Source organism: Ostrea edulis, chromosome 1, assembly GCF_947568905.1.
Source record: "Ostrea edulis chromosome 1, xbOstEdul1.1, whole genome shotgun sequence".
Classification (NCBI taxonomy): Eukaryota; Metazoa; Mollusca; class Bivalvia; order Ostreida; family Ostreidae; genus Ostrea; species Ostrea edulis.
In genome coordinates, this window is record NC_079164.1 from 48,781,384 (window position 1) to 48,796,650 (window position 15,267).

Here is a 15,267-nt window from a genome sequence, read left to right on the forward strand (position 1 = left end):
GTAAATTCTTAGAAAAGTTAAATTGCTTCCAGTGTTTGGCACATCTCATTTTGTTTTAAACATGCTATTTTCTATTAAGCAATCTATATATAGGTAAACAAAAACATGGCACGAGTCTTGTTTACATGGCAAAGAATTGTGAGTGATGTATCTCACGTGTAACTCAAGAACTGATCTTCAAATTTTGGAAGACCATTAGAAATATTTTAGTTAAGCATTGCAGACAATAAAAATGAAAAAATAAAATTTGAAAATGTTCAGCTCAAATCGAGTCCATGCTCCTTAAGAAACTGACGGAGTGATTACATGTAGAAAGGATTGTTATCCATAACCCGCGGTGGTTTAAAGAGCCTGTGAAAGGCAACATTCATAACCATAGAATTTAGTCCATATTCTGGTGTTGAAAAACTAATTCTAAACTAATTTTAATAGCTATTTGTCAACAATATAGAAGTACAAAACAGGCATGATTTTATGTACACTGCAAATTATTTGTTCCAATCAGATTCGAAACAAGTCATGAAACTTCTGAATTTTCCCTCACTACCTTCAAGACTGAAATCCTTGAGATCTTTTAACTGTATGTTTTCAATTCTTTCAATCATCATTTTCTTCAAGGCCTTCTCTGTAGCAATCACTTGCACATCGTATTGTTTAGGGGTAATGTCATTTCTAACGATAGCCACGTAGTTACGAAGCTGTATGGTGAAATGCTGGTTCTTGTCTTTGACTATAAATACCACAACATCGGAACGACCTCCGCAGTCTTCGTATTTATACATAGTAGATACAAGTTCAAGTAATTCTTGTATCCCGAGTGCTGTGATAATTTCCTCGCGATGTTTGTCGTTTAATTCTATGCTTAGACTGCCTGAAGTTTCCAGTGCACTTGTTAAGTAGTAGTTGCTAGCAATGGCATTTATGTTTCGTATGCCCAGAAGAGTGAGACAGTCTATTTTTAATTTTCTGGCCTCCGCATTTCTGTCGTCAACAATCAAGATGGAGGAAGCTAGCTCTAAAGCCCACTGTATATCATTGTCATTCCATGCTTTGACTGCCATGCTCATGGCCTCGAGAACGCCACCTGCAAGCGCGACCATGCGTTTAGCTCTGTCGGTAGTGGACAAAGGAAAGAGGTCTATAGGATCGCCACTGAACCAACCAAGATAGAGCTGAAATACTCCTTTAACTGACCATGGCACAGTGCCATAAAATTCTCTCAAGTGAGGATGCAAACGGAGTTTGTCAGGCATGGTCACATGTTTCACCACGTCATCAGGAGAGTAGCCTTTGTTGATGAATCTGACAGCTTGATCATGAACAAACTGAATACCATCTCTATACACCTCTAGAACACCTCGAACGTTTTCCTTGCCTATTATTGGCTGAGTATGACTAGGAACGAGATACTCTGGTTCCAAATCTAACATTCTTTGCACTGAAGTGTACCAGTCAACTGGATCTCTAGCTGGGGCTCCCCGAATAGTATAAATGTTTGGAAATGCTCTGTAAACATCGTCAGCACACATGAACGCTTTTAAGGATGGGACCCAAAGGCCAATTTGATCACTTGTTTCTCCTGGAATTTTCATGAGGCGAACGTCTAGCCCTGTAATATAGGATGAAAACGTGAAGATAACAGTGATCAATCTCATAACTCCTAAAAGGAATACAAAATTGAGGTTTGAGCAAACAAGAATCCCTGGATATACCAGAGATGGGATCAGGTGCCTAGTACTGCTAAACAAGTACATGATGACCCCACATTACTAAACACTAATGCGCAAACTCAAATCTAAACACAGATACATAAATACAATTCATATCCTATCTCTCTGAATTAAATCATGTACCTAATTAGTAAAAAAAAAATCCCCAACAATATCATTAAAACCGGTGGACGCTTTGCGAACAGCTTCTAACCAATGAACTACTTTATCTGACGAATGACTCGCACAATGATCCATAATTGTTAAAATATTGTTGATCGTGTGAATATTACTTAACGTCCCTCCCGAGAATTTTTCACTTATATGGAGAGGTCACCATTGTCGGTGAAGGGCTGCCTAATTTAGGTATATGTTCGGCGTCTACGGCCTTTGAGCAGGGAGGGATCTTTATCGTGCAACACCTGCTGTGATATGGGGCCTCGATTTTTGCGGTCTCTTCTAAAGATCCGCCCCATTTAGTCGCCACTTACGACCAACAAGAAGTATCGAGGACCTGAGATGAAGTGTTTTTGTAAGGTATACCTGTATGTTAAGTTACGTTTACCTTTACAAAATGACCTTGTCTGAAAACCTAATACCTTATTTGTGTGACATGATCAATACTTGATCAAAAACTGTTGAAATAAAGATTTTTTTTCCCCCTTATATATCGTGTGTGTTCCAAGTTACGTCGACCTTTCCAAAATGACTTTGAGAGACGTTGGTTAAAAAAAAACCCAATAACTATTGAAATATTGTTAAAATGAGGTTTTTTTTTATAGATAAGATATATAAGTTCTGAGTGACCTTGACCTTTATAAAAATGACCTTAAGTTACCTTTGTCTGAAAGTCATTTGCCTATTACTTATTTGTGTGATTAATACCTGTTCAAAAACTTGAAATTAGGAACGTTTTCCTTATATGATGTATGTGTTTTGATTGGCCTTGACCTTTCCAAAATGACTTTGGTAAAAAAAAAAAGTCCCTGTCCCAAAGCGTTAGTGATTATGATCAATTTAGAAAATATAAGCTCGGACAAATGCACGGACATTGAACATTAAAAATTTTCGGGAGGCATAAAAAGTTGGATTATGAAAAACAAGAGACCCCGGCCTTATCGATCACCGAGTATTAGTTTAAAGGTATCACTTGCTCTAAAGGCTACGAAATCTAATTTCCCTGCATATCTACGCTAAATTCTAATATTCAGCAGCACAGGCACCTGAAGTGTGGATAGCTTGTATAGATCTTCTGTATATACCTCCCTAAAATGAATTTTGTTTTTATAAAGAACCAAAAATTTATCTAAAATACATGTATGTTATTTCCCCCACCGATCACCCTCATAAGTCGTTCTGAATAGTCAGTTTGTACCTTCTATAAGCTTTTGAGGTGATCACTTGTGAGATACTGATATACCTGAAGTGTGTATATCTCTGGGACATTGAAAAAGTAATCGTTTCAAGATCTGAATAAATCAAAACTGAATCAGTTCCACCAAGATGGTCCCGGAAGAGCCATTTGGTTACCTGCAATGTTTGTGTCTAATTCCATTTCCTTCAGGAGTTTATTGGGAAGTACGATTCCCATCGAATCTTTGTCTTTCCCATAGTTCAGCTGTATTCCTATTCCAGCATTCTGATATTTTCCTTTTGTCACAAATGAACCAAACTGACGCAATGAACGCTTAAACTTCGCTCCGTAAGCGGTAGTGTGAAACTTCCGAATCTCAAGGGGAAGATATTCGTGTGCCCAAATGTCGGGCAAGTTGAGTGGGTCTTCAATAAAGGCCTGTAAAATGACATTTACAGATGTACATTGATTGTATAGTGATATGGGAATACGCAACTTCCGAGATATCAGCTCTTCTGTGATAGAGGTACGTTCAGTGTTCTGTTGAACGCTTTGATGGGTACAAGATATATACATATACTATAGACTAGCTATGTAAATACGGATAAAAGTAAGGAAGGTGTAAATTTTGTTTATATCAGCCGTTGGTATACATTAAACTGACCGTATCAAGAATAATATTTGATTGAATTAAGTCATTAAATCAAATATGAAATTATTATTTTATTTCCTTTTGCATGAGTGATATTTTAATCAAAGAAAAATGGTGATTATCGATTTTTGTTTGAGCTATTTTATTATTAAATACTAATAAACTTATTAATATTGTGTGTCCCTGCACTTTGGCTGGTTGCATGGTGTCTGATAATCGGCCTTTAGACAAAATATTAAGGCAGCAATAAGCATTTGTACCCAACGCGAGCGGACGATAGTATATTTTGCGTCTCACTGTGTGCAAGAGTTCCACAAAGGGAAAGAACTATTGAGCAACTCGGAAATTGCGTATGCATTAGGCAGACATTGTCACATTAGGAAATATTTCGCGATGGCTAAACTTTTGTGCTTTTCCTGGTTAACTTGATAACTCGTGACTATTTTAATTACAATTTTGTGAACAGATCAAGAAGACTAAATTTATCCACGGAATCTCGTGTATCAATTATTGTAAATCACATTTTATTCTCGATAACATTATTTGCTCGTAATTTCGCAAGCCTGACCTTTAGCAAAAACTTAGTTTTCATGAATAAACTCTTACATATAGAATACTTAGCTATAGATACTGGTGCGCGAAAGTTATGTCTCATGAATAAATACATCACTGTATCCGCGCGAAATAAAAGTGATTTACAGTATCTGTTTACCAGCTCCATGTACATGTATAAGGATGTAAGAAATGCATAACGTTGCTGAGAGAGACAGAGAGAGACAGACACACACACACACACACACACACACACACACACACACACACAGAGAGAGAGAGAGAGAGAGAGAGAGAGAGAGAGAGAGAGAGAGAGAGAGAGAGAGAGAGAGAGAGAGAGAGAGTTATATGAATAATTATATAATTATAGTTTAGTTTAAACACTCCCTATGAAATGATAAATGATGAGCAAGTTCTGATAAATTCTATCAAATCATCAGCAATGAACATAGGAATACAGTAAGTGAGGATTTTTAAAAATGTATAATCATAAACACAGGCCCACAGGCCTTATCGGTCACCTGAATACTAGTGAAAAAGTATCACTACTTCCATGGTCTATGAAATCGAGAAAAATACTTCCTGTACTGAATATCTAAGCTAAATTCTAATGTTCAGCAACAGTATAAAACAAGATGTGTTCTTGCAACTTCACTGCTCTCAAAAGCGCATACACTGATGAAAGACTTTAAATGATAGGTGTATTAACATTAAAACATCAAAGGATATTACTAATTTGGACTCATCCTAAAGTCATAACCCTGGGTTATGAAATTCACCATTTTTGTACATCCTTTTCTGTTATTCCTAAGTATGAATTTAGATTTTATACAGTATCAGCAAACTTACACATACATGTAAATACTATGCACTAGGTTTGGCCCTATCCTAGGGTCAGAAACCTTACTCTGGGGATCATCAAATACAATTTTGGTAAAAGACTACCTGTTCTATTCATTTAATTTTAATTTAGTGTAAATAGCACTAAAGAAGATGTTATTCAAGTGTTTTACATATAAACACTATATAACAAGTTTGACCCCATCCTAGGGTCAGAACTCCTACCCCAGGGATCATGAAATTTAAAATTTTGGTAGAGGCTTTCCAGCTCTACATCACTAAGTGTGCAGTTCTAGAGAAGAAGATTTTTCAAAATTGGTCAATTTTGGACAGTTTTTGCCCCACCCCTAAGGCTACAGAAATCTGCAGGAATCCTGAAATTTACAACTTATGCCACCCTTGTTCCAAATACATTTCATACCAAATTTGAAAGGAATTGGAATGATAGTTATCAAGAAGTTAAAAATGTCCATTGTTCACACATTTAATAACTGACTATTTGGCCCCACCATGGTACCAAAACCCCTACCCCTAGGATCATCAAATTTACAATTTTGGTAAAGGACTACCTGTTCTTTCTAAATATCTATTTTCTTTCAATTTAGTATCAATAGCACTAAAGAAGATGTCATTTAAGTATTTCACACAAACACTATATAACAAGTTTGGTCCCGTCCTGGGGTCAGAACCTCTTCCCTGGGGATCATGAAATTTACAATTTTGGTAAAGGCTTTCCTGCTCTACATCACTATGTATTTAGTTTTTTCTTCACGTGTGTGGTTCTTAAGAAGATTTTCGAAAATTGGTCAATTTTGGGCAGTTTTTGCCCCGCCCCTAGGGACCCAGGGGTGCTGGAGTCATGAAATTTACAATTTAAGTCCCCCTTGTCCCAATGATGCTTCATACCAAATTTGAAAAGAATTGGAAAGGTAGTTATCAAGAAGAAGTTAAAAATGTTCAATTGTTAACGCACGACAGACGGCAACCAATTGCAATAGGTCACCTGAGTTTACTCAGGTGACTTAAAGATATTGTCGAAATGTCCTTTGCATGTATTTGTTATTCTAACATGTTTATTTTTCCCGGATTGGCTTGACCAAGCCGGATGGGCCCGGACACCGGATGCATATACGGTTTGTACACGATGATGGGCCATTATCACGGATTGACGATATGGGATGATCCGGCGTCTCATCTGTGAAAGGGGCTTAGTGTACTTCATAGTTTCCGAGAATGTCCTATACATGTATTTGCTAGTCTTAATATACATGGTTTCCGAGAGTATCTCACGTTAGCTTAATCACGCCCTTATTGTTTGTATACATAGCGTACATGTATGTATAATAATACGTATGAAATGTCGAGAAAAGAAAGAACCCGGTGATACAGGCACATTAACATTATCTTAAATCAGAGAAACATACCCCCACGCCACCAATATGATCCGTGTGGTGATGAGTGTATATAATTGCTTTAATAGGCTTCTGGGTAATTTTTCGAAACTCCACTAAAATCTCTTTTCCTGCGAGACTACTTTCAGTGACGTCAACTATTATGAGTCCATCTGGAGCAATCACCATGATGGAATTTCCCAGAGCATAGCCAATTCCCATGTAAATACTGTCCGTAACCTGAAAAAAAACAATGAGAATGAACACTAAACCTTACTAGAATCTGGTTGAATTACAGTACATTGCAAACAGAATAATGTGGAAATTATTTCAAATATTTTCTCAGTTAAAATCATTTTGTGAATCACAAATAGCCCCGAACACAGTTAAGTCTTATTGTACAGACAGCAAGGTTTGCCTCGACGTATGACCTTGACACAACGAAGCTTGTCCCTTAACAAAGCATTAGAACGTTATCGTGCACATGCATTATCGGTACAAATGACAAAAATGAATTCTACAATATGTGCTTTACACACGTTAGAATTTTAGGCTTTAGAATTTGAGCACGAAAGCCACCAAACTCAGTTCGCTTTCATGAAGGGAGACTGTACACTTTTAAATGTGGAACAATTTCTGAGATAAGGTTATGCATGGAGCGCTGCTGATGGTGCTATAGAGGAGAAAATGGCTTCACGTGAGATATAGAACTTTGAAAATCGCCGATCGGCATAGTTACATGTAATTGGGACACAGTGCACGAGTGCCTCGGTAACCCACTAGCTGACAATCTGAGGATGCTACAAAGCAGCTCCTTCCTTCCCCAGAGATTATTGACATATATATGCCTTCCGACTAACGAAAAGGTTGTTTCGCGTTAAATGACTTTTTTTCGTGGCGTTCGTCAATAGAATATCAGCTCCAGATCCGGCGGTGCCAAGTAGAATTCAAGAAGGTAGTTTGAATCAAGAACGAAAAAACCAATTTCAGTCTCCATAGGGTCGTGCTGGATGCTTCTGCCGCCGTCAAATTGGAGAAACATTATTTATGATAGCTGGATTTGATAAACTAGATAATTTCATTGTTTGGTCTGTTAGTTATTTTAAGAGTGCTGGAGGTTAGATAGAGGCTCTGCTTTGAAGTATCAGCAGACCTATTTCATACACCAACGCACGTAATTTTTACTTGATGCTTTGCCTTCAATGATTTGTATTGTAAATATTTTGGATTGCACAATGACGCAACGTCGGCTTCCAGTGGCTACTGAGGATATATATGTCAGGTGAAAGTCTGATTTGTCAAGGGATAATTCAATTACTTGTATTGATCGACTTGCTTATATATTTGCGTAGCTAAGTGGATAAGGTTTCGGGACACCGACCCACAGATCCCAAGTTCAAATCCTCCAGTGTTTTGTTTTTTTGGGGGGGGGGGGTTACTTATTTTTATTTGAAAATCATGATTGTTCTCCAAATTGCATATTTTGGCCTGGTTGATATGTACTTATTACATATCATCATATCGTCCATAATTAAATCATTTCGATATAACTAAATTATGAGTTGAAGATTCTTAGTTTTTCCTCATGCTATATCGAAGAAGGTTAAAGGAACCATTTTTACAAAATATAATATCCAAATATTTGAAACTACAATAACATGTACCTACAATCACAAGGGTTTCACCAGTAGCAATGAGAGAATCTTTACAACTAGAAATATGTCCATAGGACATGAATGCTCCGCCCGATGTTCATTCATTCTTTCTTTATTTCCTCCCATGGGAGATTGCATGAACAATACAGAAATTACATCATTAGAGTATTACACATATTCATATATACAAAGGAAAAGGATATGAGATTTGTACATAAGAAGAAAGGTGAGCACAAAATATGTACAGGCGATACATAGCTAATTAGAATTGAACACCGGAAATGGTGAAAAACCTGCAGTTATGTAAGACGTAACTGTCTGTTGTAACATGCTGCTGCATCCCTCAGGAAGCGGAAGTTCAGAAGATGCAAGCCGGGTTCGTCATAATGGGAAAGATTAACTGTGAACATTCTAGCACCTAATAGAAAAAGATATAGATCTTGATGACAGAGACCGCAAAGTTCAACACTGAGCACAATATCAAGGTCAATTACTGTATTCCACCAAGCATCTTGGATAGCGACTGTTCCTACGCAAGTGGTCGAAACGTGTTCAAAAACCTTTGTGAAATATTTGTCACAGATGAGACAAGATGTCGGAGGAGAGTGTGGAAAGGACCATAGCTTAGTGATAAATTTGCAAATCTCTATTTCATGAATGTTAGACGGAATTTTCCAGATAGTCTGTGGAGGTCGCCCAGCCGTTATTTTGTGGAATTGTTGAAAAGAAGGATCCGAGAGCATCCGTTTGTGCCTTGAATCTAGATGGAAATCAATTATTGCTGTTTTGATGCTTGTTTTCCACAAACTCTTTGGAGGAAAGTAACCATCTTGCAGATAGAGTAGAAAATGCCGGTGGAGGTTATACTTATATAGTAGATTAAAAACATCATGGATAAAACCAAAATGTTTGAGTTCCGGAGACTATATGTAAGTAAAAAGTCGTTGAAGAAATATCTTCTTGGTAAGGGTTTTAGTGTCTAATTCACATAACCGACCAAGGAATAATAGTTTTCTTTTGTCTATTTCAGAAGAAATCGGAAGAAGTCCAAGTAAGGATTCACAAATGTCAGATCGAGTAACTTTTGGTAAACCCATTGCATGCTTGCAAATGAAGTGCTGTAAGGTATTAAGGGCCTGCAGATCTCGTTGACGTAAATCGCTCCAGAGTTCACATCCATATAGGGTGGAAGGGAGAACAATTCTGTTGTACAAACGCGATACGGTATCAGGGTTAAGGTGTTCTTGTATTTTGAGTGCATAGTTCTTTCCCCATATATATTTGCATGTAAAATTTTGATCTCCCATTGTGACCCCAACCTACCCCAGGGGCCATGATTTTTACAAACATGAATCTGCACTATGTCACAAAGTAGATGCAGAACTGTAGCTCTCTGAAAAAATATTTTGACGGAACAGAGAGCTACAATTCCACCCCTAATAAAAACCTTTGTTTTACGGCGTACAAAAAGCTGCGCACGGTTGAGACTTGATATCGTTGTATTCTTGTGTTGCTGTCTCATAAATTTAATATCAAAAAATTCTTAACATATTTCCCAACTATAGTTGTGTCTAAACATACCTTCAAATATTCATTAAATCCCCGTACGACCCGAAAACTCCCACCTTCAAATGAATTCGTGTGTTGACGTAGCCGTGTTAGGTAACTGGGTCAATTCGAACCCCGGTTCATTTCCATACTTGCACAATAACGTCTAGATGTGAACTAATATCCCCACAAATATTTTAGCTGAATATTTTAAATAATATATCATTCCAGTTCCTTTAAATATGAATTATTCAAATAGCTAAACTCACGGCAAGGGCCTTGAATTTAACAAACTTGAATCTGCACAATGTCAGGAAGTTCCCATAAACTTTTCTGGTCCAGTGGTTCTTGACTAGAAGATTTTTAAATGACTCCACCCTATTGTAACAGTTGCATTTTGTGATTATACCCCTTTTAAAGGGGACATAGCTCTTCATCTGAACAAACTTGAATCCCCTTCACCCAAAAATAATTTGTATTAAGTTTGATTGAAATTAGCCTGCTGGTTCTGGAAAAGAAGAATTTTTAAATTTGTCAGTGTAATTTCACTACTTTGCTATAATTATTTCCCCTTTAAGAAGGGCATTGGTCCTCATTTGAACAAACTTGAATCCCCTTCACCCAAGGATGCTTTGTCTTAAGTTTGGTTGAAATTGGCCAGATGGTTCTGAAGAAAATGAGGAAAATGTGAAAAGTTGAACAGAAACGCTCACATTATTCAGAATTTGGCTCAAGCGAGATAAAACAAAAAACAAAAACCCAGGGATTATCGGTACCTTTTCTGACTTGATATTCTGCCCCATTCCCAATGGAAAATAGGTTGATTGTTTTTTTATTTTGTGGGGAAAAAATCAAAATACTGAACCCCTTTTTCTTTAAAGAAAATTATGCAGATTAAGAATGACCACAGGTGCGATTCTTTATGTAAAAATCTTTATAACTTTTCAATGGAGAGGGGAAATTGCTGCTCATTTTTTCATTCACCTATCATGAATTAGAAGAGAAATGCAGTGCTTTCACAATAGGGAATTCCCTTTGTTGTGTTAGTACCTTCAGTGAACTTAGGTTCTAGCCTTTATATGTAGGTAAATGTGAGTTGTGTTCAAGTCATATCACAAATGTATACAATATAAAGAGAACCTTTGAAGTACTCGTCTATAGTTATTAACTCTAAAAGCTTTAATACGATTACATCTCAGTTGTTTACAAAACATATCCCACATAAAAAAGGAAAACCTTTCTAACACTCTCCCTTATCAATCTAATGCATTATTTCTATGGCAAAGTGAAGTGTTCTAATAAAAAATGTCACCTTTTTTCACAAGGTTTTTATTTTTAAACTATGTAACTCAAAAATCACCCTTTCATTTCACTCTAAATATTATTTAATTTACCAAAATTTTAAGAAAATTGCTATAAAGATATTAAATAGAAATTTTACATTCGTTAAATGTTGCCTAGCTATCAATAAAAAGGTTATCATTATTCAAAATTACTTCTAACAAAAGAAAAAATTAAATGAACTGCTGACCCTCATTTACATACATGTACATTGACATCATAAACTGACAGGACAAACACCAGTTTAATTAAAATTTGACTTGTGAATCTGCTACTCTACTATATGTCCTGGCCATATTCAGAAAGGGAAAAAATACCATAGGAAATAGTGAAGTCAAGGTCACAAGGAAGGTCAAGGTCAAACTAATGCCACTGTTGAATAGCTACCAATAATATGTATCAGTATAAGAGTTTTCATTAAAATATTATCAATAATTGCTTTGAAACTGAGCTAAACACCAAATATGGAAAAGTGAGCTAAACACCAAATATGGAAAAGTGAGGTCAAGGTCACAGGAAAGGTCAAGGTAAAAAAAATATTGATACAGTTGAATAAATGATACCAATATGTATCAGCATGTAAGGTTTGATGAAAATATCTTGAATAGTTTCTTTGGAACTAAGCTAAACACAGCTAAACTCAAAGAGTGACGGAAGACGGACATGACAAATACTATATGCCCCGGCAATATTCATGACAGGGCATAAAAAATTATTATTTTTTTTATCTTACAACAAATAAATTTTCATTAACATGTGTACAATATCCCCTTTAAAAGACACCAAGTCGATTGCGGGCATCCTTTGGTGTGCCATTAACACTATGTCCTCTGTGAGTAGTAAGCAAATAATCAGAAATAAGTGCTAAGACTAGTTGACATTATTACAGTGCACAGATTCTTCAAGGTCATTCAGATATAAAGCGAACAGAAATAGTGATACATTTCCACCCTGTCTAACTCCAAAACTATATGGAAATATTTCTAATTGTAGACTATACCATGGCATTCTTAATTGGCAGTGGTGACGTCTCCATATAAGTGAAATATTCTCGAGAGGGACGTTTGACGAATTTGACTCCACTTTTTTGGCACACTGTTTTTCGCTATAATAGCTCTAAAACTTCATTGTTATTTCGGATTTCAAACATTTCGGTTGAGCATCACTGAAGAGACACAATTAATTTTGTCGAAATGCGCATCTGGTGCATCAAAATTGGTACCGTATAAGTTTTGCGTTGAACAATATTCAATCAATCAATCAACCATTAAGTAAATAATTTACCCAAACAACTTTTTTTAAAAAGTGTAATAGGCCTGTAATTTCTTTAACCAGTCGTCAATTTATACGGTGGAATTATAATACCACATGTCCACTGGACCCTTTTCAAAACAACAATAATTATTGTTGAACAATTTTGCATAAAAATAAAAAAAAAAAACCAAACATCACATCTAAGTACTTTGATGTATTCGTTAATAATCGGAAGAGCGATTGAGGAACTAAATAAAAGTCAACAAGCTTGGTCAAAGTAAAATGCGTCACAGTTGACCTGTATAAGTCACATACATGTAGCTTGGACCCTTATCTTTCATTGAACAATTGTGGAAAGACAGACAACCACCCAGATACATTGTATTCTAATACTCGATCTCAGGTTCATAAAAGATATGTTACTGTCGCAAAACAGAATTATATAATATCGCAGATTCAGTCTCACCTTCCTTATTTCCTTTTTCTGGAATTCTTCGGAGTGTTTGACCAATTCCTTGTCCGGTGACATATCACGGATGACTCGCGTGGTCATGTCTGGCTTGTCGGTGTTCAGGCGGACCTGGTATCCGAGAAAAACTGCAAAGGCCACTGCCAAAGTCATGAACACATACTGAACCGCGCTCATTATGTGAACGTTTTATGTCAGACCCTTCAAACTGACTGTCTGAAAACCAGTAAATGAACACATAAATGAATGATAAATTGCATAATGTTTACTTGTTTATAAACAGATAAAGTATATATTGTGTTTCAAAAATATACTTATGAGCACATTATCATAATTCAGTAATGAATTCATCTTCACCAACTTCTAAAATAAGCAGTTACTACATTAATTATATTAAACTAAACACGTGCATATTGGATTGTTTGACCTAAACATACAATTATTAAAGGTTCTAATAACATGTTTTTGTGTTTTCTTATACCTGTAATCTATTGGGTAGTCACCTTGTCAGGTGATATCTAAATATTCATCGCACGGGTTTTACCTGCCCGCTGGTAGTGTGTAGAATTCTAAAGCCACCCGGAAGCTCTTTCAAAGCAGATAACTTATGTCCCACCCACTCGTCATTGCCTGACTTGCGTATTTTGATTTATCATTCAAAAATTGTTTTATTTTGTAGAAAAGAAGACAATACTGTGTGAAGAATTGTTTATGTATATCGGTGTGTTTTTTTAAAGTAAACTGCACTTTCAGAGTGCTTCATATCCTAATCCACGTGTTTGAGTTTATTTCATAAATTATTTATGTTTGTTTGAATTAAGGAGGTATGCTACACCAGAGAAATTTGATGTAGATGAAAAGTGTAGGATATGTACAACAATATTTTGAATTTTCAAATTTTCAGATTTACTTTATTTTGTCAAAAAAATACAGTTTTAGTAGAAGGTAATCTGAAAAAAATTTAAAACCCCTGCTGGACTCGAACCTGCAACCTACAGTTCAGCAGTCGGTATTCTAACCTACTGAGCTACTCGTCTAGGTATTTAAATGGAAAAGGAAAAGTCAAATATTGCTGATATCGATTTTGTCATCCATGTTTTTAAAGGAAGTCAGCCATTATGACGATGTAGAGTACTACCTTAAACGAATAAGGATATAAATAATAATTTATCCGATTCAAATTTCAGAAATTTCTAATGTAAACGCACACTTTATTATCATGTGTTACTACAACTAAGAAATATCTTTTTGATGGTTTCTTGAATAACAGCAAGAATATGGAATTAAAAATGTTCAAATGTTACAATGGACCACAAACGACGACGGACACAGACCAATTGCAAATATAGGTCACCCAAGTGACTCAGGTGACTTAATAAGAACAATACAAAAACAACAAGTTGCCAAACTTCGTAATGGAGACTCAAATAAGGTCATAGTGAAACTGAAGTTCACAATATTTACGGCTGTGAGAAATTTTCCTTTTAAGACTTTCGAAGTAATTGTACATTTGTACATGTGTAACCTCTTTCTCAGATAAATCAATAATCATGCATGCAGTCTTCAATGTGAAATACAAAGCACATTCGTTTTACATACATTAATGTAGATCTAGGAGTTGAACGTGTGATTTGTATTCTTCATTTTACATACATTAATGTAGATCTAGGAGTTGAACGTATGATTTGTATTCTTCAATGACTTCCCATCCACTCCCTCGGTCTTCACACAAAGTTGCATGTATTTAAAAAAAAAAAAAAAAAGCAGTTGTCGAACTCCCTTTCCATAAACCGAAATAAAAAGCGAGAAGTTGGCTTGACCATACATAATGCGCAATCGTTGAATCGCATTCATTAGCTCCAACTGACCAATTCAAGTGCAATGGGTTTTTTTCATGTGCAATAACTATCTTATCTCCATTACATTTTTGGTAACATTTGTAAGCATTTAGTATTTTTACTTACCTTTTAAAACCTGTCCTGCACTCCCCAGCTTACCTTGACGAGTTCACTAACCTCGGCCTTGTAACTATCCAGGCGTGGATCGATGACCAAACACGTGGGTACGGAAACTAACAGCTGACATAAATATTGTAGCTGATCGTTATTTCATTTTGTTGTATTTACTGTGTACATGTATCCTCAAAACATACACAGATCGTATGATAAATTTATCATTGACTAGGGTAGGATCTATAAATCTCGGCTGAAATTCGGCTCTGCTGAATATTTGGACTGACGCCTTCACCGAATCTCGGAGCAGTCCTTCATAATTCATGTCTGGAAATTTACTTTCAGCTTCGGCCGGTTTTAGCAATTAATGTGCACTTGGGTGATACTACTGTTCGTTTCGGATAAGTTAGTTGGCCAACTCTGTGTCACTATCAATGCTGTATTACTTACCGTCACAGGGGCTAAATCCGTTTTGGGCCCGAACTCTGTGATACCATAAATATATTTTTATGGTATCGCAGAGTTCGGGCCCATAACGGGCTTAGCCTTT

The 15,267-nt window shown here is 36.2% G+C and overlaps 1 protein-coding gene across 3 annotated transcripts; it reads right to left on the reverse strand.

Annotated features, from left to right (window-relative positions):
• Positions 1-412: 412 nt before the first annotated feature.
• Positions 413-14,821, reverse strand: LOC125651733 (linear primary-alkylsulfatase-like). Of its 3 annotated transcripts, none has more exons than XM_048880480.2 (5): positions 14,730-14,821; positions 12,763-12,981; positions 6,532-6,738; positions 3,240-3,501; positions 413-1,609 (listed from the first exon to the last, which is right to left on the reverse strand). In XM_048880480.2, exons 2-5 carry the CDS (start codon positions 12,940-12,942, stop codon positions 489-491), a joined length of 1,770 nt encoding a protein of 589 aa, XP_048736437.2. In that variant the 5' UTR covers positions 12,943-12,981; positions 14,730-14,821; the 3' UTR covers positions 413-488. The 3 variants fall into 3 exon arrangements, with proteins under 3 accessions (XP_048736437.2, XP_048736428.2, XP_056008925.1); XM_048880471.2 differs by lacking the exon at positions 14,730-14,821 and adding an exon at positions 14,419-14,436; XM_056152950.1 differs by lacking the exon at positions 6,532-6,738.
• Between the last annotated feature and the right edge of the window lie 446 nt (positions 14,822-15,267).

What these genes read in the sequence shown, in the direction of transcription:
- LOC125651733 (XM_048880480.2), bottom strand. Translation starts at nt 12,942, where the DNA reads ATGAGCGCGGTTCAGTATGTGTTCATGACTTTGGCAGTGGCCTTTGCA. An exon ending in AGAAAAAGGAAATAAGGAAG is followed by an intron (nt 6,739 to 12,762) that starts GTGAGACTGAAT and finishes GTTTTTTTTCAG; the next exon opens with GTTACGGACAGTATTTACAT. An exon ending in ATTAGACACAAACATTGCAG is followed by an intron (nt 1,610 to 3,239) that starts GTAACCAAATGG and finishes CCTATATTACAG; the next exon opens with GGCTAGACGTTCGCCTCATG.